The sequence below is a fragment of the Haplochromis burtoni genome, unplaced genomic scaffold (assembly GCF_018398535.1).
Source record: "Haplochromis burtoni strain Fernald_Lab_line unplaced genomic scaffold, NCSU_Asbu1 Contig_403, whole genome shotgun sequence".
Lineage (NCBI taxonomy): Eukaryota > Metazoa > Chordata > Actinopteri > Cichliformes > Cichlidae > Haplochromis > Haplochromis burtoni.
Genome location: NW_024582764.1, coordinates 63,437 through 86,141, shown reverse-complemented (window position 1 = coordinate 86,141; position 22,705 = coordinate 63,437). Strand labels below are relative to the sequence as shown.

The window sequence follows — 22,705 nt, the reverse complement described above, 5'->3', positions numbered from 1 at the left end:
GTGGATTCATGGATTTTTTTTTCACATTCTGTCTCTCACAGTTGAAGTGTACCTCTGGTGCAAATTACTGACCTCTGTCATCATTTTAGGTGGGGGAACTTGCACAATCGGTGGCTGACTAAATACTTTTTTGCCCCACTGTATATATAATTTATTATCCACATTTTATTTCATTTACGTTTATATTTTTCCTCCTTTGGACCAGAGACAATAAAGGATGTTATTTTGTTTTATCTATAAAATAAAGGTGCTCACACCTCCTTTGATTTGCAATAACTAACTGCTGTATGATGCAATATGAGTGTAAGTATTTTTTACACATACTACTTCTGCATTTGGCATAATTTTTGTTAAATAAATCACATGGTGTATTATGTCACGTGTGATGTTCATCTTAAGATGTATTTGCTATATTTTATTTATCATAACTCTTTTTTCCATGGCTATACATTTTAAGTAGAGTTTATTTCTTGACTAAAAGCTTCTTTAGACTAAAACTGAATTTACCTGATAAAGAGCCAAAGATGATACTTGTAAATGTTGATGCTTCTATGTACTCGTTGTTTCAACGCTGACTTTTCTAATTATGGTAACTACTCGGGTGCAGCCTCAGCATTAGTCCCTTTAGCTTGTAATGAAGAGATTCTATGTGTAATGTTGGATTTGGCCTTGATGGAGATAAAAACAAAGCTGTCTTTTCATTCAGCAGGCCGTCACTTCTTTAAATGAATACTTTTACTGTTCCTATTGGACACAATACAGTGATATTTCAGATCCAACAAAAGCTGCAAATTCCTACAACAGTCTCTGTCATTTTAGTAAGCATGCATAGGTGTGTCGTATCATCTGGTTAGGATCAATGGAAGCACGTGGGTTATAAATGAAGGCTAAAAGGTCATGTGGGAATTAGTGTTGTCAAGGAGACGGCTCAATACGGTGAGTAGGAGGGTAAGCAGGATTGGAGGAATGTGAATAAAGAGATTTATAGCAGATCCACACACTTAGAGGAAAAATAATGACCGGAAACCCAAAATAACAATGAATAGCTCCTGCTCAGCAGACTGTGGATCACTAACAACTGACACTAAATACTGAGAAAGCATCACAAAGCATCACATCATTATCTTGATAAAATCTATTGTTTGAATGAAAATATCAGTGTGACACTGCACCACTATTGATTCATTTGACCTTAGGCCTGTACTACAAAGTGAGTTCATCATACCCAGGGCATTCACTTATCCAATCAGGATAAGCAGTCACATGAAGCTAGGTATCAACTTGCTAAACTAAACCAGGATTTTGCCTGCACATTCACATGAAAAGGGTGGTGTTAGCGGCATCTGAGTGATCCTAATTATGGATAAATGTATTCACAGTAGACCCGTTCGATTTTCTTCAAAGAGAAATGAAGCTGTACTTTGGAGAAAATATGAAGTTCAAACATGTAATACAGATTTAAGGCAACAAAGCTGCTGCAGATAAAGCAGCAAGAGTATGTGTGAGAGGAAGAGCACTGTAGAGTGATACAGTTTTACTTAAGTATGGGCTTTAAGCGCATTGGTCAGTAAGACGAGAAAGGAGTGACTATATTAATAAAGTTTAGCCTACTTGAAGCCTGGAAGAAAAGCTGGCAAAAAAGCTGACGGTGGAACTCAACAGACTTATCACTTCACAACAGTCTCATTAAGAATCTGATAGATTACAATAAAGAATCTCATTAAATTAATATGTAAAAGACAGTTTTAGCTTTTAATCTCTCAGCTGCTGCCCCAGTGGTATTCAACCCTTAGACTACGAGCAAATTAAGCCCAAAAGTAAAAACAGGTGTCCTATTTTAGGTTCATATGTTAATGCTGATAAAATAATAAACGTGTTGTAAAAGTGTTTGCAGCCAACAGGAAAAGAGTTTAAAGTTACTTCAAAGAATCAATATTTTTTACTGATACTCATCAAAGACATTAGAACCTATTAAAAAACTTTAGAAACAGAGGATTAAGGGATCTTCAAGAACTGGTAACCTTCTTGGTAACCTGGCAGGTCAATAGGCAGTGATTTTGCACCTGTTGATCTCTAATCTGGAACTGCTTCACAGCCTGAATTACCATTTTGATATACCCCAGTGAGAAGTGAACCACTTTTGTTGTACAAACAACAACCCCGAAGCATCCGGGGTAAGCAGAAGTCTTCGTAGTACAGGCCTCTTACCATTATATTTGAAATGCTGTACAGACATTTGTGATAACCAGAGTTACTTTTCCTCTTTCACCGCTGTTACACTAGTATTTTTGCTTTTAAATAGAGCTTAACGAAACTTAATTGCTAGCCATTCATATTGATGCTAAAACCTCCATCAGCCTTCAGGCCATCACCCAGATTTCAATAGTCAGTAATGAAAAAATACCACACATAACAAATATATATAATATTCTCATCCACCTCAATTGCAGTTGGGTTCAATGCTTGTTAGCAAAAGTTAGTGTATTAACGTGTTAAAAAAATTAGCACTGATTGTAAATATGTTAGCATGCTGATGATGTACCTCGGTATAGCCTCGCACAGCTGTGGACTCGTCTGGTATATTAGTTAAACCATTTAAAACAATTCGGTTTAGTATATCTGCAACTACTTAAAGTGAAACCACCACCAAGATACCCTGGAAAGCTTCATCCGGACAGACACATGCAAACTAACAAAAGAGATCAACAAACAACAGACAAACACCTCCTGCTACCCAAAGAGAAGGCCATCTCTTCTGCAACTATATAACTGTGCCAAAAATATAAATTAAATTTAATTTAATTTAAAAAATGAAATAAAAAAGGAAGTATAACTTTGGATGGCTGTCTCTTTTTAACATAGATTACACACTAAAATCTATATAGACAGACAGACTGTGTAACTGATCAGAAAGGATTAAGACAAAGACGGAGAAAAACAAGATACTATGTCCACTACAAGTCCAGTCCGGTCCAAACGACAGCACCTCAAGCCTACAAACCTAGGTAGCTATTATGAGCTACATCCTCAAACGATGTGGGCCGCCTTGATGGTTCCAGAGTTTTGTACAGCAGTGCATCTTCAACGGGGCTAGCCATGAACAAGAGCCCTATGGCCCAAAACAGGAGGAGAAAACAGAAAGAAGCAGAAAGAGGAGCGTGGGGAGGGTGTGATGGAATGGTGAAATGGTGGTGGGGGTGGAAAGAGGAAGAAAAGGGGAGAGGGAGGTGCAGGTGAGAGGTTGTGATTGATTGCTTTCTGTGTGGTGCTACAGTGGTTTGTCCTGCAAAACCACTGGGTACCTGGTGGAGAGATGACACGTCAGGCTCAGACTGTACACCACTGGCATTTTCAGACAGTGGGCGGTAGCTGGAATGAGGATGACATCAAGTATTTTCCCTTGTTTTCCCAAGAAAGTGAGCAAATAGTAGCAACATGAGGACTGATCCTGTCAGGCTACATGTCCACCCACAGTCAAACAAAGGCTGGAAAAATGAGGTGGAGTCCTGTTCAGGGCTTCATGAGTCATAAATTGCTGAGCTAAAAGTCATGTCCAGGAATAGTAGGAACACTACAAGATTTTCTTCAACCAATCAGAGGCAGTTTTGTTGCTACTGTTGCTAATTCTTGTGGTTAAGTCAGCCGTGTTGGGGTACAGTCTAAGTCCTGGTGTCATCCTCCCCCGGCCCTCTCTATCTCTCCTGTGCGCAGGCAGCAGTGAGCAGGGAGGGCAAATCCTACCCAGGTAACTGTGGTAGGGCACAGGGATGAGCTGGGCATTAAGTTGTTTTTCATCTGCCACCTCGTAAGGTCCGTCGTCATAGACACCGAGGTCAAGCAGAGTCTGGTTTAGGAGCTGAACACGCATCTCGCCTGGAAAGGAAATAGGTGAGGGCACAGCACGGTGACAAACACAGATTTGCACATTATCTTAAACAACAGGGACAAGGTCATAGATACGCATGCTCACGTGTTGCTTCCCAAATCCAGCATGTGACAGAATTTAGACATTTTAGAACAGGCGTTGTGTAAATTCAGCTTTTATTCCATAAAGCAGCCTTTTATTAAAATATGAATCATCCAGAAACTGATGTTTGCATCCAATATATCTTAGACCATTTATATTAAATGGATTAAGCTGTGCTGCATAATTTCAGTGTTCAATCAATAGACTGGCCTATAAATTAATTGGATTGTCCTGTTAGTAGTACTTATTTAATTAGACAGTTTCATTGCATTGCTTTTCTTCTCTAGCATGCATTAGCTGCAACAGGAGTTTCTTCTCATATTTCTTTTACATTCGTGGTAAATCGTCTTTGCACTGTAATAGAACAACACTCAGAAAGGCATAAGAGAAGGAATCAGTAGATACTAAAGACAAAAAAACCCACTGCCAGTTCCTTCTGCTTAGCATTCATCTTTATGAATGAAACGGGGCATGTCAAGAAGGGATCCATCTGAAAGATGATTTCCAGCCCTTCGTCACCCCTTGCCTGCATTTTTGTGAGCAGTACATTCAATCCCAAATCACACTACACAGGTTTTCCTCTGGTCTTCCGATTAGTAAATCATGAAACTCTAAATAAAGGCTTCTATCAGTCGGTCACATTACCTTTCCAGTTGTATGTTCCTGGAGCACCGAACAGAATGAAGTTTTTGTCTGGGGTGAAACTGACAGACAGGCCCTGCTGACAGAAACCGAACTGCTCGTGTCCCTGTGGCCGACCCTCACAAAACTTCCATTCTCCTCCGTCCAGGTCATCTCGATTAGTCAGGTCCTCACTCAGGACATAGCAACGCCCAATGGGATCCCGAGTCTCTGATGACTGGTTTACACGTTGCCTAAGTTCGTATAGATGAGCGCAGGTCTGGTGAAGGGGGAAAAACGCATTAGGGTTTCCTGGATATCAGTTAGCCTTTGATTTTTTTTTAAAGAATATGATACTATGCAACAGTGTAATGACCAAATTAGTCTTAAAGTCTTCATCGTTATAAACAACAACTTGGCAGATGAACCAAAGCTGGAAATGCACAATGTCTGCTCTTATATCTCTTGATCATCAGCACAACGTGAATTTACCCAATTTGGGCATTTGGTACTCACCACAACCTTCCCTCCAATGCCCTGACTCTTGACTGTAACTCCCAGCCACTGGTTGTGCTTGCTCTCTCTGTCCCACCTCACTGAAAGAGAACACAGAGTGAACTGTCAGTCATGACGGCTTCCATATTGTATTGTTTTCTGGTTACAAGCAAACAGAACTTTGTTATTTATTCACTTCACCTATTAGAAGTGTTATTTCACTTCTCACTTCACAAAAATGAAGCAGGTATCTTTATAAATATGATACAGTAACATCATATATTTCCATGATGCTTGTCAGAGAAACCATTAACATTCTGCCTGGGATAATGTAGTTTATAATAAAGATAATTCTCTTTGACCGACGGAGGTCCAGGTGTTATTTAGATTTCTTAAAGCCCAAGTTGATGTGTTTAAAGTTTTGTCTTTGGTTGAAGTGTTTAATTTCACAGTACAAAGAACAAAGTGAAACACCAAGAATAAAAGTCACGTCATAGTTTGGTTGATGAATTGACAAATTAACCGACAAGTTGTTTCAGCTGCACTTGAAACCCACCGTCTCCATCGATGTCAACCCTCTCACAGTCGTACTCCTCTGGTGTGATCGGACACCTGAACAGGGCTCCTGGTCGACTGCCCGTCAACTTACCCTGCCCTGCCGCCCTTGGAGCTCCCACCAGTATCCTAAATAAAGGGAAATGAAAGGAAAGTTAATTGTAAAACCTGGTGTCAAACGTTGATAGTGCATAATACAAATTAAGGTTTCCTCAAAGCTGTTCTTCACCTTAAGTTGCCATTACTGTAAAGTACAATTACCTGCAGTTCAAGAGACACCCTGAACACGAGGCTACATTCAGTAGAGTATGTTATGTTGCCTGAAATATATTTATGACAGCTCTGGGAAATCTATATCTAGTGTACCTTGTTTGCACTCATATCCAACAGCTATTATCAGTTGTCCCTAAATAACAAGGCCAGGAAAAGTTTTATTCTCAGTGAGGTGGTTGCTGATATTTTAGGGCCAGTGTCACGGCCCTCTGCCTTATTAGGAGTGGCTGATTCAGGCCAGGATGCTATTTAAAAACCGAATGTTCACATTCCACCCAACACTGTCAGTCATGGCATATGCATGGAAGCGAGACATGGGGAAACACAGAAGACAAAGCAAAAAATAAAGAGCAGAACAGGAAGCCTGAAAAACAGATACCGAGGTCTACCCTGCACTGCCACCGAACTGTGCCTACAGGTCTAATTATGACAGTGATGTTAGCTATGTCAGTGCTACGCTCAGCTGTGCAAATACACCCTGTGCAAAATGCTCCAGCCAACAACTCTCCTCCTATCTACTCCCTAACTATCTACTGTTATGTGCACACTTAAATTAGAGCTATCACTGTGTGAGGGAAGACTTGAAATAGAGTTTAACAAGCTAGAAGCTTAGCATGGATCAGCCAAGAGTAACTCTAACCTGGTGTCTCAGTGTTTACAACGAGGCAGCTATAACAACAATGCTAGGTGCTGAGCAACTCCTCTTTACTGGATAGTTCAGATCAAAATATGCTCGATAGCGTACACTGCGTACATTTTACTGCACTGCATCCACTCTGCTCCTGGTAAAGTAATTGGATCAAAGGTGCATCATTTCCAACCTTATCCAGCTTTATCTGTAGCACGCGTAAAGCTGGATGTGGCGTCAGGCACACAAGCAAGACATTATTACATTACTGGAATAACACAAAGCCTATCTAGTCATCAAGATCTTTATCTAGTCTTTTTGATATCACAACAGCGTATTTAAATGCATCTCTCTAAGTTTTATGAAGATTTAAGCCTTAATTATACTTTTTGCGTCAGTGAGTCTGATGAGGATCAAGTTACATGAATTTCGTCATCAGTCAGAGAGCATGGAGGTCTATGCAGATGTCCATGTGCTTGCCAGTGTTTTATGACAATGTGGACCAGCTAATCCAAGACTTTTTATTAGAATGCACCACCTGCGCATCCTCTCCAGGTGGACTTCAAAGAAATATAACAGGAATGACCACTTGGCTTTTCCTTGATTGTCTTCTGTGGACACAAACCGTCTGTCCATAGAAGACAATCAAGAAGAAGCTACAAGCAGCATGGCCTTCTGACAGTTAATCCAGATTTAAATTCTGCTCTGCTGAATTATTATTTGTGATCCCAGAGGAGCTGAGGATGAATTCACGTCACTAAATTGCTAACAGCAAAAAAGCTAAGGGTTATTTTGTAACTGTAACATGTAAACATGTACGCTATCAACAGAATTTAGATAATGTACCTTGCAAACATTAATACCTGCAGGTATTTATACAGTGCATGACTGCGGGCTAATAACAAGTTGTTGTGCCAGTTGTGACTTACATACTCAGACAGGGTGTTCCTGTAACAAAAAGCTGTACTAGCAGGCACACACTAGCAATTAAACTAAATCAACTGCTGGACAACATAAAATGCTATATTATTTAAATATCATTTCACCTAAAAGGAAATGAGATATGATCAAATTACAAACGAGTCTTCTGCAGAGCTTTCATGGTCTGCATTCTCCACAACAGACAAAACTTTTATTTTTTTATTGAAGAAAAGAGCAAGTTTGCATAGGTAATGTGCAAACAGCATCCAGGGCAGAAACAACTATACACTGTTAACAGGACACTGGGTTTTTTGTTTGTTTGTTTATTTGTTGGTTGGTTGTTTTTTTGGCAAGCATCCATAAAGAGAGCACGCTAACATGAAGCTAGTGAGGAAGAGCCCAGAGTGATGTTGAAGCTGAGTGTATGCTGACCCGAGTCCAGCAGCCAGACCCTGATCTTCATCGGGTAACAAAAGCAGTGAGTCAGGTTCAAACATAGCCTCTGTTTTTGCAGTAAAATTAATGGCAAATGCTGTGAAACGCACTTTGGGATGGTTTCCAGCTTTGCTGTTGGCTTTGAGTTCATACTCAAACACTAAAAAGCAGCTGTTACATAGGTGCTCATTAGGACAGGAATTTGTGCAAGTGTGTGAAACTGCAGCCTTAACTTTATCTTTTAAAAGATAAAAGTAATTATATGAATAGGCCGTGTTAGGTAATGCAAAAGTAATATAATATGTAGTGTTACAAATTAAGTAACATTATTAATTAAGTAACACAATGCAATAATAGTAATATTCTGGCTGAGCAAAGCACACATAAGATCCAAAATGTTCAAAATGTTGATCTTAAAATATAAAACGCTGTAAAATTAAATTAAAGTAGCAAAAGCAACAATTAACCAGACACACTCTACTCAAACTGATATATTTAATAATGCATTAGCCTGTGTGGTTGTCATTGTGGCAGTTAGGTAACCTACTTTACTAATCCTACTCTGAACTGTCAGCTTCTTGTGTTGGAGTAAAGTGGTTTCCCATTTAAATGTGGTGTATAAGAACTAAGTAGACTCAAATGGCAATACTTATGTACAAGTACCTCACAATTTGTATTTTACTACAGTCTACTCACATAAACTACCGCTGACACATCCCAGACTGCCAGACAGCTTAACTTTCTATTTTCTGCTCCTGTCGTCTCTTTCCTGACAAGTACTTCTGGTGAGGTGCAGCTGTGCATGCCTCAGGAGTGATTCCCCTCACCTTAACAACCAGAAACTAAAACAGCCACAGAGCGCAAACATGTGAAATGATGTTTCACATCACCAGTGATGCACATGCAAGAAAAACTAAATCTTCAAGTGATGTTACGCTGATGCAAATACACGTATAACAAAGAGGAATAACATATCACTAAGGAAAAAAACCCGAAACTGATAAGATCCGATCCCTCTCACGGCGCTACATTCCAGGAGGCTCTGGTTTATGTTTAAGAGTTAAGGTGATACCTCACTTCCCCCCACATGCTCAGATACATGGGCAGGTGTGAGGATGTGAAGCTGGAAGCTCTGATTATCTCTTATAGCATTATTATTTGTAAAAATAAATAAATAATAATAACAAGACTTTTTTCCTTCAACTGGAAAGCTGTGCAAGCCAGAAGGAATTATTTCTGCAGAAATGATCTCATAACCTCTTATGTCTCATAAATATAAGATCAAACAAGTCAGAAAAAAGTTTATATGACCTAAAAGGTTTATTTATTTAAGTCAAATGGCTGAAGCCTCAAGTTAGAAAACTGTCTACATTAACATATTTGCAGAGATTCAACATTGTTTTCATTACTTACATGACATTTGTTTGGAATTACACCTTTGCAAAATTAAGCAAAAAGTGTTGTGACCTTTTCCTGTAAGTGAATTCTGAAGACACATGTACCAAATTTGACACGAATAAATCTTGTCGGCTGACTTGAGCTTTCATTTATTTGCCCTTTACTCTGCTTCTAACTCATATCATTGTTTAGGATAGACTCAGACTGATCGTGCGCTTCACTGCCAAGCTCATTCTCTCAGTAAACCCACATTTGGTATGGTGTGTGCATGTGTGCCTTTGTGTGTGGAGGTGTGCTGTTGCTGACCCTGGGGGAGATATCAGGGTGTTGATGTGATGGTCTAGTAGAAAACCCACATGAACTCAGGCCCTGCAGATTCAGCACCAGCATGCATGTGGATGCATTACATTGCCATGTTGAACACATAGATTAGATAAGGCACCTGGGTTCTGTCTACAGCAGGAGACAGAGAAGACAGAAGCCCCTACCTGTTTATAGCCTCATATAAAGCTTTACTTGAAGATAGCTTTTCTACATGCCAGTGATCTTCATACTGGTGGGGGACAAACCACTGCAGGTGGAGAAGGAGGGGGAAAGCACGAAGCAAAAGTAAGTTGAATGAGTTGAATTTTTTTGGTAAAACTAAACAGATAAGAATTTTCTGATACCATTCTGCTGACTGTTACTTAACACAAACTCAGGTTGGCTCCTGTTTTATTATTATTGGTTGATTAAAAAAGTGTGGGATGTGATTTTTCTTTGGCTTTTGAAGCGTGGCGTGTCAGAAAGGTTTGGAGAACCGCTAAACTTTAACAACACATATGCAGTGTTAACTTACAGATGTTAAGTAGAAGACTGTTAGGTTGTTTGTTAGCTGTGTGCATCCAAATGCATCCATTATTTGCTGACATACTTCAATTGGAACAAAGCTGTGCTTCTACTAGTAGTCAGTCAGACCGGCATGGTTACACCAGCAGGTATGGCACAAGTACAAAAGCTGCATTATTGTGAGGTCTTTATCTTACAATATAAAGCGCCTTGAGGCGACTGTCGTTGTGATTTGGTGCTATAAGATAGGAACATCTCCCATCACACATATAAAATCCTGAACTGATGATCGAGAAGGGCATGAAAACAAACCGTCAGTCATTTTTTAATCAAGTAATTACAGTGCTCAAAGAGAATTACAGATTGCCCATTACAGAAAGCAGGAGGAGGGGCGACTTCACAAGGCTGTATGTAAATTAGTGCGTTCTTTGCACTTGAGAATTTAGAGTATGTACAGAAAAAAATGAAAAAATGTTGTCAACAAAACAAAATACCAATGCACAGTTATTACTGCTCCTTTCCAAAACCTCTTAAATGTCCACACCTCTGCTCTGATTTGTGATTTACAGCCACTCCAAGGCCATCATCCCCTTTTTCACTCGCTGATCATCACAAAAACAACACAGACACTCATTATGCTGCGCTCATATGTTCGCTGAGGGGAGCATGTGCAGTGACCCCAACACTCTCTCCACTATCCCATCCACCCATCCCCCATCCAGGTTGGGTGTCCACACACACGGTCTCTTCCTCCCTCACTCCTCCCCCACTTTCAGGAGTCACATCTCTCTGTTTAGCCTCCCATACAGCAGCCAGTGAGAGCAGCAGGGAACCAGGACAACAATGTGATCAAGTTGAAAGAAATCCATCACATATGTAGCAATTTGGACCAATAATCCTGCAGTAAATAACAAAGAAAGAGCACAAAAATGGTATTATATAAACAGCAGGGTTGGCCTATCCCACAGACTTGGTCTCCACGCGCTTGCAGCTTATTAAATTGTTTATACCAATTTTGGTAGTGTCCATCTTCCTGTTGAAGGATCACGTGTTCCTCTGTGGCTTGGCGAAAAAATTCCCCGAACCCTTACAATGAAATTCATATTCTCATAAATTAACTAGTACTCGTGCTAAAAACAAGGGTGCCTTTTCTTTGTTGTGAAAGAAATACTTGGGGTGGAAAGTGTTGACATGCCAGTCTGTAAACAAACCAATACAGCAGTGAAGAAGAAGATGCAAACATCTGCAGGGAGCTGAATTCAAAGCCCTGCATTGTTTGTTTAGAAAGAGAAAGCACTGGCACTGTTCACGCTTGTCCATTTAATCATTTTAAAGAGCAACAGCAGATACTTTTATCTGAAGCCCAACCCTTTTCTCTGAATGTTTCAGCCATGGGCTTTAATAGCATAATCACATTTGTGAAATGACTCAAATATGCTGCAAATATTTGCAGTGTTTTGTTTCATTGCATTATTGCTAGTGCTTCTGAGTCTGTGTGCTCACACCCTCAAACATCGTTCCACAACAGAGCAGCGTGAGATTGCTGCTCTATAGACAGAAGCTATAAAAGATCAGCATGGGGCCCAGAGGCTTTTTAGACCTTCTGTTGTTATCTTGGAGTAAGACTGTGACCTCTGACCTGGAAATACACAGACTCACGCATCACACTTGTGTACACATTCACAAAATATATGCTATCGTGTGTATAAATGGCTGAAAAATGCATTACTACTCATGCAGATAGTACGCAGACTGTGAATTACAGGCCTACACACAGGCTGTCGAACAGTGTCGACCAAGGTGACGACTCTCGTGAACCTTGAGCCAAATGGCACTTTTTGTGTAAACACCTGACTCCAGTTTCTTGCTGATGAGAAAACAACAGCTGAGAGCGAGGTGACCGAGTTGTGAATCACCCTGTTTTAACATTTCCAGTATGGGCAGACGAGCAGAGAGTTGGGCACTACTCGATAATTTGCAAAAAGAGAGAGACAGAAACAGCTGCCAGTTCCTGCAAATCTCCTCTGGGATATTGTGGTTCACTGCCCACGGATGTGACTCAACGTCCTGCCTGTATGTGAACATCACAATCGTGGTGCATTAATGTACAAAAAATAAGATTTGTTTTTTTTAGCTGACTCTCACGACAGCAAGAAGAGGCAGAAATGGTTCTTGAAGTACTTGGTAACCCCATCCTCACTGCACATGCATTTTTAACAACCCCCAAACTCACCACCTGCCCCCCTGATCAATGAATGAAGAGCCATTTCGGGGCATAGATGGGTAAATAATGGCCCTCGGGTACTATACCATCCCTTGTCTGTTCCTTTTATATTCTCATTTTGTCCCCCATCCCTGCCATTAGCTGGTCATACATGTATTGATCCGTCTCTGTACTTATCTATTAGGGTTCTCAAATTCCACTGCTAATTTTCAGTGTGTCTTATTTATTTCCCATTGTCATTGTTTTTCTTTAATTCATTAATGAACTGCATTTTCTTGGTAGTTTGGTGCATAAGCTGTCTGGGCTCTCTGGAAACTCGAATCTACAGAATATAGTGAATCAAAAGCAGTTAAAAAGTCAATTCAATGATAATATCCCAAAAATGCTTGTGATCACATATTAGGAAGCACATTAGTCACATGTGTTTGTTCATATATGTAACAGCTTAATTTTAGTGATGCATAAACTTAGCCAACACACTACATTTCAACTTACATAATAGTGGGGCAATTTCAAAGCACGGTGACTTTTTGTTCTGTATTTCATTGCAGAATATTGTTATTTCATTGTTATTCTTCTTTGCATTGCATTTCAGATTCATCAGTTCAGCTCATATCTGTTGAAATTACTGACGCAAGTCTCAATACGACACTGCAACAATTATCTATTAAAGAACAAATAAAACATTCACTTTATATGATCACTGCCATCAAAATTGAAAAATTTAATTGAAAATCTAGTTTAATAATTCCAAACAAAAAGCATCAACATCTCTCATAATTTCCTGCTCTGGTCTGGTTTGCATGGCACGGTGTGTTTCTGGACACAGATCAGAGGCCCATCAGTTCTAAGTCGAGCTACTATCTAGGTGATTTATTAAACTGCTTCCTTATCAGTCACACACACACACACACACACACACACACACACACACACACACACACACACACACACACACACACACACACACACATTTAATCAAAGAGATTTATTCATCCCTGCAGGTACCATCAGACCCTCGACACCTCCCCCACATTCAAATCGTGCCGTTTTCATAAGTGAGTGCTGGGGTCAGCTCAACGTATTGTTAAGATTTTTATCGGAAATCAAGGAAAACAAAAGGTCAGAGTCAAAAATTACAGATCATTATTTATGCAGTTAATGCTACAAAATGTTTACAATTAAAAGCATATATGTGTAACCTCAAGATTTTATCTGTTCACTGTGAAACTCAGATGCAGAAACAGTTTCTGCAGCACTGCCTCCATCAGATCCAAGTTATATGTTTCAGCCTGACGCTGCAGATTGTGCATCAGCTTTCAGTGTGCACGCAGTCTGCAAAGTAATATTCCTGAAAGCTCTGGACCAGGCAGTGCTGCTTCCCACCGAGCTTTTGTCCAAGCCCAGGCAGTCCAGCAGAGGAACAGAGGAATGCTAAATAGACAGAGAGTGATTGGGAGGTAGAAAAAAGGGCATTAATCGAGTGTATGTGCACGAGAGACTGTAAAGCTCGTGCTGCATAGCATTTGCTTTTTCTGATCCCTCATATAAATAAGCACTGCAACAGTTCTTACATTTATGAGGCTTTCACATGAATGGCCTCTGGGAGATTTAGTGAGAAAGTTACTGTGGGATCAACTTAAAGGGGGGAAGAGAGAGCGGGAAAAGAAATCATGAATTGAATTAGGGAGGGGAAAGGGGGGACGCTTCATTCTAAACTCTTAAGCCAGGGTGAAAAAGCAGCTTTTATCTGCCTGTTGTAATGTAAATGAGCACCCATAAATTCTTCTTTGTATAATAAATGTGTGAAGAAGTTCTGCAGTGTCCTGTTTAAAAACACTTATAGATATATATGTGTGAAACACCACAGGGAGGGATGGAGAATACTGTGAATGAGTCATAATTCATAAACTAAAATCAGGAATATTGTCCAAAATGTGGAAGACTGATCTTGGCTGGTGAGGTGAAGGTGAGGGACCGCCAAACAATTTTCAGCTAGTAGGAGAAGGACACGTCATCAACACAGGGCGGCGAACAGATATTGATCATGTGTTGCTGTTTGTTGTCTTCACTATAGAAGTTCATCATTTCTGATAAGTGCATAACTTGCAGTGTTCACTAAGGTTTTCACAAGTTTCTAGTGTGCACAGTTTAACACATGGAGTACTAACAGAAGTAACAGAAATGAGGTGACAAACAGGTTCGAGGTAACAATCTGTCAGTGAACAGCTCATTGCACTTATGAAATGGAAACTCAGTCTTTCTACACAGTGTTTATGACTTTATACGGTGGTAGGTAGCTTTTTCCAGAAAACATCACTGTGACAGTGACATTGTCTCCTTGGCCATAACTTACTGTGGTTTTTACAGCAAAGAGCGCACTGTGGCAGTGAGGCAGATGGCAAGATGGTTACATTGTTCTTGGTCAGATCCTCTCTCAAGCGACATCCAAGCATGAAGCGATTCAGTCGTTGCTCATTACTAAGACAGTTGGTCATGACCTTCTTGGCTCTTGTTGCCATGGTAATGCTCAAATGTATTTATTACCCTGTTGTATATCAGTTAATGGTATCTTTAGCTTTCGGTGGTAGCTGCTTTAATTGGTTGCCTCAGTGTTGATAACCAACAACTGTCACTAGCATGCATTTCACCCATTATCACTTAAAGTCAGTGACTTTATACAGTTGCTGGTCATCATGTAATTTTGAATCACTTCTTGTGTAGATGCCCCTTAACAAATATAATTACTAATTATATAAAGCACATTCCTGTGTTGAGTCATTCATTAAAGACATTGATCAGATGTTGGAACAAGTTCCACTTCCCACTTAAAATTTTCACAATGACTTCAATGGATGCGTCACGATTCGGCAGTGTGGCAGGCAGTCACAATACTGTGACTATCTATTAGGTCAGACACAGACTACCTGTTTCCCCCAGTTTTTAGTGTTTGTTGGTCTAATCTGTTGCTCGGTACATTTACTGTATAGATCTGAAATCAGAATGAGAATTATAATCCCTATGTATAGGTTTTATGATGTTTTTAGAAATGATGATGTTTTCTCTTCTCCAAAGCAGAACAACAAAGTACATGGGGATGTTTCCCAAAATGTCAAACCCTTCTTCTTTTGCAAACTCTGTATGCCTTTGGAATTCAGCATGTGATCACCCCTATGTCCCAGTCTTCCTTAGGGTGTTAATCACGCCTTCGGTTCAAGAGGAGGATTTGTTCGGCCTCAAAAAGCATTGCTTTGGATTCATATTCAGCCAATGAAACCAAACTCCAGACACATGTCTGTGACTATGTCAGCTACCTGTGCCCCCCCCAGGCACTGAGACAGACTGTGCCTACTCTCAGAAGCAGTACCACATGTAAACATGACCCCTACTGCAACCTGAGACTTTATCACTTTTCCTATGAATGCGTTGCAACGCAGTCAATTGTAAATCAACTGTAGGATAAATCACAGTCTAACAGTATTGTCAATGATGTGTGGCTTTGCAGCACGCACTGTATATTGATTTATTATATAGATTTGGACTTTGATATAGACAGATGGAATTTGATAATGCACAAGTGATGTTACAGATATTTCAGTGAAAAAAGCAAGCTATATAGGATTAGCAAAGACGGACTGCTGTGCCTGGACATGTGTTAAGCACTCTGAAACTGAGATATCTGTACATTATTAATGAATTATGACAATATTAGAGCATATTGTCTTATAGGAATAACTTTTTCTTAATTATTTTGGGCAGACTTACCACAGCGTAAAGATGTTTATTATTTAAATTTAGGTAAACAGGCAGTGGGGGGCTCAAGCCCAGGGAGATTCCCGTCTTCACCAGGCAGTACACTAATAGCAGAAGCACTTCTCTTAGCATTAAAAATAGCAGATGTACACATAACTCAGACTCAAATACCCATCACGTCTCATCCTCTGTTTGGCGTTAGCAGCAAAAGATGAAATTCTCTCGTTTAAGCTTTGGCCTGTGCTCAGGAAGAAAAACAAAGGTTTACAAAAGGCTCTAAACTCTGGCCTAGTTTTACTTCAGCCGTGTCAACGACCTGCTTGTCCTCACAGTATGTGAATCAGTATGATAATATTGTGTCACATGGGTTGACCTTTACTGCCATACTGAAAATAAGCTGCAAGGTTTGATGCTGCAAAACTGAACAAAAAGGCAGTCATTGTGTACGCGGTATCAACTCCAAACAGTATTGACTTTTCTGATCTTTGCTGAGCTTCCGATAAACTGTGAAACTCCAAAGCCGCTGGCGGTGAAACTCTTTCAGGGGCGACAGTATGACTACGCTGATCTGTATTAGCACTCGCATTACTTTATAGTATGATTTAATCATGAGTAAGCACAGCACAGAGCATCAAAGACAAATATCATTTTCTCAGTCGAATAGAGTGACATAACACACAATGACTGTAAAACATTATGGCCACAGGTGACAGTAACCCAAACCCTCATCATAGAAAAAGAAAGTGAGTCAGTAGCATCTGATTACAATAAGTTTCAGGCAGACGGCTTCACGAGGGCTGGAGACTAAACTACCAAATAGGAAATGTAATAACACAGAGGGAATAAGGCTTAATGGAAATGTATTATTCAGACAGGAAGCATAACTATTGTGCTGCTTCTGAATAATACATCTCTGAAGGGGCAATAAAACCTCTAATATTTAGAATTTCCCACCAAGAAGAATTATTTTTTCATTATGTTCCTAAAAACAACATGTCAGGATTGTCCAGAGTGTAACACACTAGATGGTTTCCATTTCCCGCTGAAAGCCATTTTTATTTTAATAAACATAATTCCAAAATTCTCATAGCCCCTAAGAGGATTTTTATTTTAATGCAATTTATGATTTTACCTCAAATCTAATTAAAACATGACTTAAAAGCATGCGAAATGGCACAGAATGATTTTGTGTTGGTGATCCCAGAACACACTCTGAGAAGTATTGGTAGTATTTCTTATTACAGCTCTAAAGTAATATGGTAATAGTGGGGTTATAATGTGGTTTAAAGACAGAGGCAATAACCATGTCATAACAGTTAATTATCACACAATAATTAAGGTAAAAACAATGTGGAATACATTATTAATGTGGGCTTGTTAACAGATTAATGTCACATTTTATTACATGTTAAATTCAAACGACTACAAAGAAAATAAAATTTTATTGTATTACCAAAATATCTGATTTTGACTCCTGAGCATTTGTTTCTGCAAACCATACCCATCGTTTTTAAGTGCAGTGAGTTTCTGTGCATTTTTAATCTGGCATCCGCATATGTGGACATCACATCACTACTGGCTGTTGCTCAGGTGGTCGCTCACCTACTAACTGGAAGGTTGGTGGTTTGATCCCAGTCTGCTCCAGTCTGCATATCCAAATATCCAAGATACTAACCCAATGTTGCTCTCCAATGCATCCATCGGAGTGTGAATGCATGTGTGAATGTTAGATAGGCAGCGCTTATAAACAGCTTAGAAAAAAAGTGCTTGTGGGAATAAGTTCATGAACAAGTTGTTTAACCTCCTAGGACCTGCCGTCCACACATGTGGACATCACATTTTGGGTTGTCTAGACCAAAATACTAAATTCTGCTCTACAAGGATATCCACTTACGAAGACATTATACTGCCACTATTCTAGCAAAATTTAAAACGAATGTGGATCTCATTTTTGTCAAAAACAAAAATCTGGTATTTCTTTGTTTTTATATTCATCAGGTCCCAATCAGCCCAAATAGCAAAGAGAAATTAAAAACGCCATGAAAGAATTCAGGTCTTAGGAGGTTAACAGACACAGCTGTAGCTGGTGGACTGAGAGCGGCTAAAGAGTCGTGTATTTTCTTCAGGAGACGGTAAAGACTAAAAACAGAGTTAAAAGCGTTGCATTTGTCAGTGTGGCCATTATTAAAAATAATATTTTCTAAAATCGTTTTGTCAACTTGCTGAAATGGCAGAATGTTCTCAGACTGCTTCTCCGCCACAAAAGTGGGCATAAAATGCTGCTTTACCTTTTGACCTAATGATTTCATTTCTTAAGCTAAACACTTTTAAAGGACATTGGTGTTCATGGTGTTCATGAAAAAATGTAGAGTAACAAAGCTGAAAGTTGACAAAATTTGTAATACAATACATTTCTTTGTGTATAGTCAAATTGTTTTGGGCCCCATTATTCAATATTTCTAAAACCCTGGCTGGCTACACCCTGCAAAGTCATCTGCACAGACCGACCGAGGATGAAATCACCATAAAGTCATCCAAACACAAAGTACTTTCCCAGCGTACCGGCAGCAACATCATTCATGCCACTCTCTTCCAGTAGATGCATCATCACATCAGCACATCAGGTCAGAGTTTTATTGACTGTCTCCTGGCTCTAACATCCCTGATGGACAGTTTTGCTGGAGTCTTATCCCTTGTTTACTCAGGACACAGCAGTCAGTGATACAATGAGTATTCTGGTAGTTGCTTTTTAAAATAAGTCCCAGGAATGCTGCTGGACAGCATGCTGGTTTTCAGAGGGATGACATGACTGTGTCTGATGTCATTCCCCTGGTCTTACCAGGCGACAGGGTGACTCCAGCCCGGGTAAACTAAGCAGCCCGCAGTTAAATATGGAGCTCTAAAACAGGAGCTTGTAGTAAGTTAATTCCCTCATCCTTAAACATTAATTTTCCTTTATACCAGACATGTGACATGAACATTACATTTGCTATTTTGGGGTTTGGAGCAAACATTACATTTATAAATCAGTAAATTTCAGAGGGAGATATTACCTCAAACGCTGCTATATTTATTTTACAGCTATAGTTCAACTGTTGGTTAAGATTTGGAATACATGTGTATTCTTCTTAGGATCTTATAAAATACAGAGTGCTGTGATATGTCATTATTTTATATGCATGATTTTTCTTGCAATTCTGCAACTTTACTTAATCTTCTGAATCTCACCAGATAGTGTGCACTGTATTAATCTAAGCAGAGACTGTTTGACAAAAAGCAGCACCAAATTCATGACTAAAAGAAAATACACCACCAAATCAGATGGAACAGATCTCGTCAATATCAACCACAAAGCATCCAGACAGCTAAACTTGGGCAGCCTTTTATTCGCGGTCCTGTCGTAAACATGTCCAAAGATTTGCACGCAGGCTTGTTGTTATCATTTATTCATGACTTGCTGGAGGATTGGAACAGGACTCGTGAGTGTTCCGGTCACACTGGAAGACTCATCAAAACAGCTGCCGGCAAACAGCAGATCAGAGAGCAAACACACATGAACAGCTTAACTTTGGGTTCATAGGCACAACCAGACAGACTGAAGACTCCTCACTCTATACTTCATGGGACATGAGTTCCTCCAAGAGAATGACTTAAAAACACTCTTCTACCTTTTAGAGAAATCAGATCCTCACTTCTGATTCAGGAAGCTTGCTCTCATCCACTCTCCTCTCAGTGCAGACGCTGCACATAAGCAACTACTGCAGCAAAGCAGTGATTTGACAAATTGATGCAGTGCAGAAATGCTGGCTGTGTTGGCATTAGCATTTTAGATCCCTAAGAATGAACTCGCGATGAGCTTTTGTATGAGAAGCAGGTGCGCACACAAGACATCACATATTTGACCTGAGTCAGAAACACACAGGACACACAGGACGAGCTCAGTGCCGCATTCACACTCACCAGCTCTGAGGGTCTGGATTACGCTGCTGGTGAAGCGCAAGAGAGAAGCCAAAGAAGGTGCCAGGGTCTCCCAACTTATGCAGTGTGTGAGTAGTATCCAAGTTAAAGCCCCAGACTTGAGTCGAAAGGGTCAACACACCCAAAATAAAGGTAGTCCACAGTTTAGAGGAATCAGATAAGAGGGGACAAGGGTTCCCATGTCCCACCAGGGCTGCCATAGTGGGGTGCAGGTCTTCTGGCAAAGCAAGTTCAGCTCAAGAAGAGCACAGAGGAGATTCCTTTTGTGGGTCCCAGAGAGCCAAAGGGCAGTAAGGGGAAACCCTGCGTGAGCCTCCTCTGCTTTGCTCTCCTCTCTGGATGCCTGCCTTGTTTCCCTCGCTCTATTGCGCTGCCTCTCAACTCCGTTTGCTGCTGTCAGTCTGAAGAGCAGCCTGTGAAAATGCGGCTGCTACTACTATGTGTGCAAGTGTGCTTCCCTCAATGCATGTGCGCCTCCCCCTCCTCTGTGCTCAGAGGGAGACAGAGGACAAGTGCCTTGAATAGCCCGCTCACTCCTCCCCCCCTCTCTCTCTCTCTCTCAGGCCTTCATCCCCTCCTCCCTCTCTTCCTCCCTCCCTCCCTCCCTCCTTTTCTCCCCTCTCTCAGCTGACATCAACACTCAAGGGACTTGTGCCAAAATACCAGGCAAGGTTGTCCGGATACTTGGAGGCCATTGAACAGAGCGAGAGCGGGTGAAAAGACAGCAGACTGTTTTATCTGTTGAGTTCACACGCTCCAAAGTGCCTCCCTCTGTGACCACCTGTTGCTGCAGGTGCATGTACATCAGAGTAATGCATACAAGAAACTCAATGTTCTTTTAGCTTTAAAGTCCCGACATCTCTGGAACGTATCTGGAGGACAAAAGGGGCAGAAATGTGCACAGTGACCCAGGAAACTTTATTTCAGGCCTTTAGCTCTCCTGAAAAGACAGAGTGGAATAATGTATGCACTGTGACTAAGCAGTGCCAACAGGGACATAACCAGCAGCAGATACTCCCTCTAACAAAGTGGGACTACACCCACACAAATTTCTGTTTCTCTGAGGTCAAATCTGCGCGCAGCTGTCAGCGTGTCACCTCAACTGTCCACACAATAAACGTCACGCAAACAGTTGCACATTAATTACACAAACAGGTGGCATTCTTGGAATGAGTTTACAGGTTTTTAGGACCTGTTTCCCCGTGGGGAGGGGGGAGGGGTGTCTGTCGGGATGGGTTCGTTCAGATTTGATTGTAAAAGGTGACGACGCATTAATGTGGGTTGAGCAGGATTTTCAAAGTTGCCATTTTTGACGCAATACATTTTTTTTTATGTGGACAGAAAGCTAAATATCAACATAATTAATATACATTTTGGATATATTCAAGTTAACACATACAGGGCACAGAAGAGTGTAACTTTTTACAAGGATCAGTGATTGAGCTGCAATCAAATACACTAAAAGGAAAAAGGAAGAAAAAAGGCAACTCTTTCAGTTTTAAAGCTTAAATCCAGAATAAAGTAATTATAAAACAGCTCCTTTTTATAATTAAGAGTTTTAGCTCATTTTGATCAAATATCATCCTGCTGATTAAACTAGTTGGTCAGTGTGACTTCAACTTTAAAACAAGCTTAGGATTGGTGTCTGTGGTAGCGTTATCAGTGTCTACATACACCAGCTTCCAGCAGGATGAGGCTCAGTTCTTCTCATGTGACCTGCTGGCATCATGAACCAGCTTCATGAACCTGCTGTTAAACTTTCTCTGCCCCCTGCTGCCCTTATGAGGGATTTAAAAATGATCCCATATATGAGCACATTTAGCCCTAAAAAGATGTTTATACCTGAGTTTTTGTAGACATTTTTAAACATCTTCAACAACTTTTCACAGATGCTTTAATTTATTTTTTAAAGGAACTTTAAAACCCATTTCTGTGGCAAGACTAATGGAAGCACAATTGTGTGAGGTCAGTATTTTTTAAATAGACTTAGGATCTATTTTAATATTCCCCTTTGGAAATGTTTCACAGTGAATCGCGGCTAACAGCATCAGAGATGTCCTCAATCAGCCTGAGGAGACGTGCAGGCCAAGGATGAATTTGCTGTTTCAGAGATATCTGGAGAATGTTTGTAGCTCAGTTACTTAAAATATTCGTCCCTCTTCTGATCTTTACAGGGATGAACAGACAGAGGCTTTCAGAGGCAAGTGCTGTTTCAGTCAATACATCCCCTCTAGATCAGAAAATAAGACATAAACATGCCTTTTGCACGATAGATTAAAGAAACCATGTTGGTACGACAAAGATAAATACAACAAGTATTCCTGTATAACAACTACTACTTGGTCATTATAACTTGAGGGTTACACATAGTAACTGCTTTTCATTTAATCTAATCCTGGATGAACAGTTATCGATACCACACACAGGATATGCTCTGTTGTTGCTAGCAGCAGCATGCTAACATGCTCATGTTTACCAGGTATAACCTCGACTCTGCTCACCATAGACCACCTTCATTTTTTTTAGCATGACAACATTTTATTTTATTTTTTTTAATTAAATAGTAAAGTATATATGTTTTGTGTATTTAGTCAAAAGGATCAAGAAGCAAGAAATACCTTTCATAAAT

The 22,705-nt window shown here is 40.2% G+C and overlaps 1 protein-coding gene across 5 annotated transcripts in view; it reads right to left on the bottom strand.

Moving 5' to 3' along the window:
• Window positions 1–20,586, bottom strand: part of itga7 (integrin, alpha 7) — a 36,735-nt gene extending 16,149 nt beyond the window's left edge. For 4 of the 5 annotated variants that reach the window (XR_006052814.1, XM_042212963.1, XM_042212964.1 and 1 more), the window contains exons 1-5: window positions 20,059–20,586; window positions 5,640–5,767; window positions 5,105–5,184; window positions 4,613–4,868; window positions 3,742–3,873 (exon numbers count right to left, since the gene is read on the bottom strand). Coding sequence is in view for 4 of the 5 variants with exons in the window: in XM_042212963.1 (XP_042068897.1) it covers window positions 3,742–3,873; window positions 4,613–4,868; window positions 5,105–5,184; window positions 5,640–5,767; window positions 20,059–20,276 (814 nt within the window). In the remaining variant the exon portion in view is untranslated. Of the gene's footprint in view, window positions 1–3,001; window positions 3,110–3,741; window positions 3,874–4,612; window positions 4,869–5,104; window positions 5,185–5,639; window positions 5,768–20,058 lie in introns of all 5 variants that reach the window. The other variant, XM_042212965.1, reaches the window with a different exon arrangement.
• Between the last annotated feature and the right edge of the window lie 2,119 nt (window positions 20,587–22,705).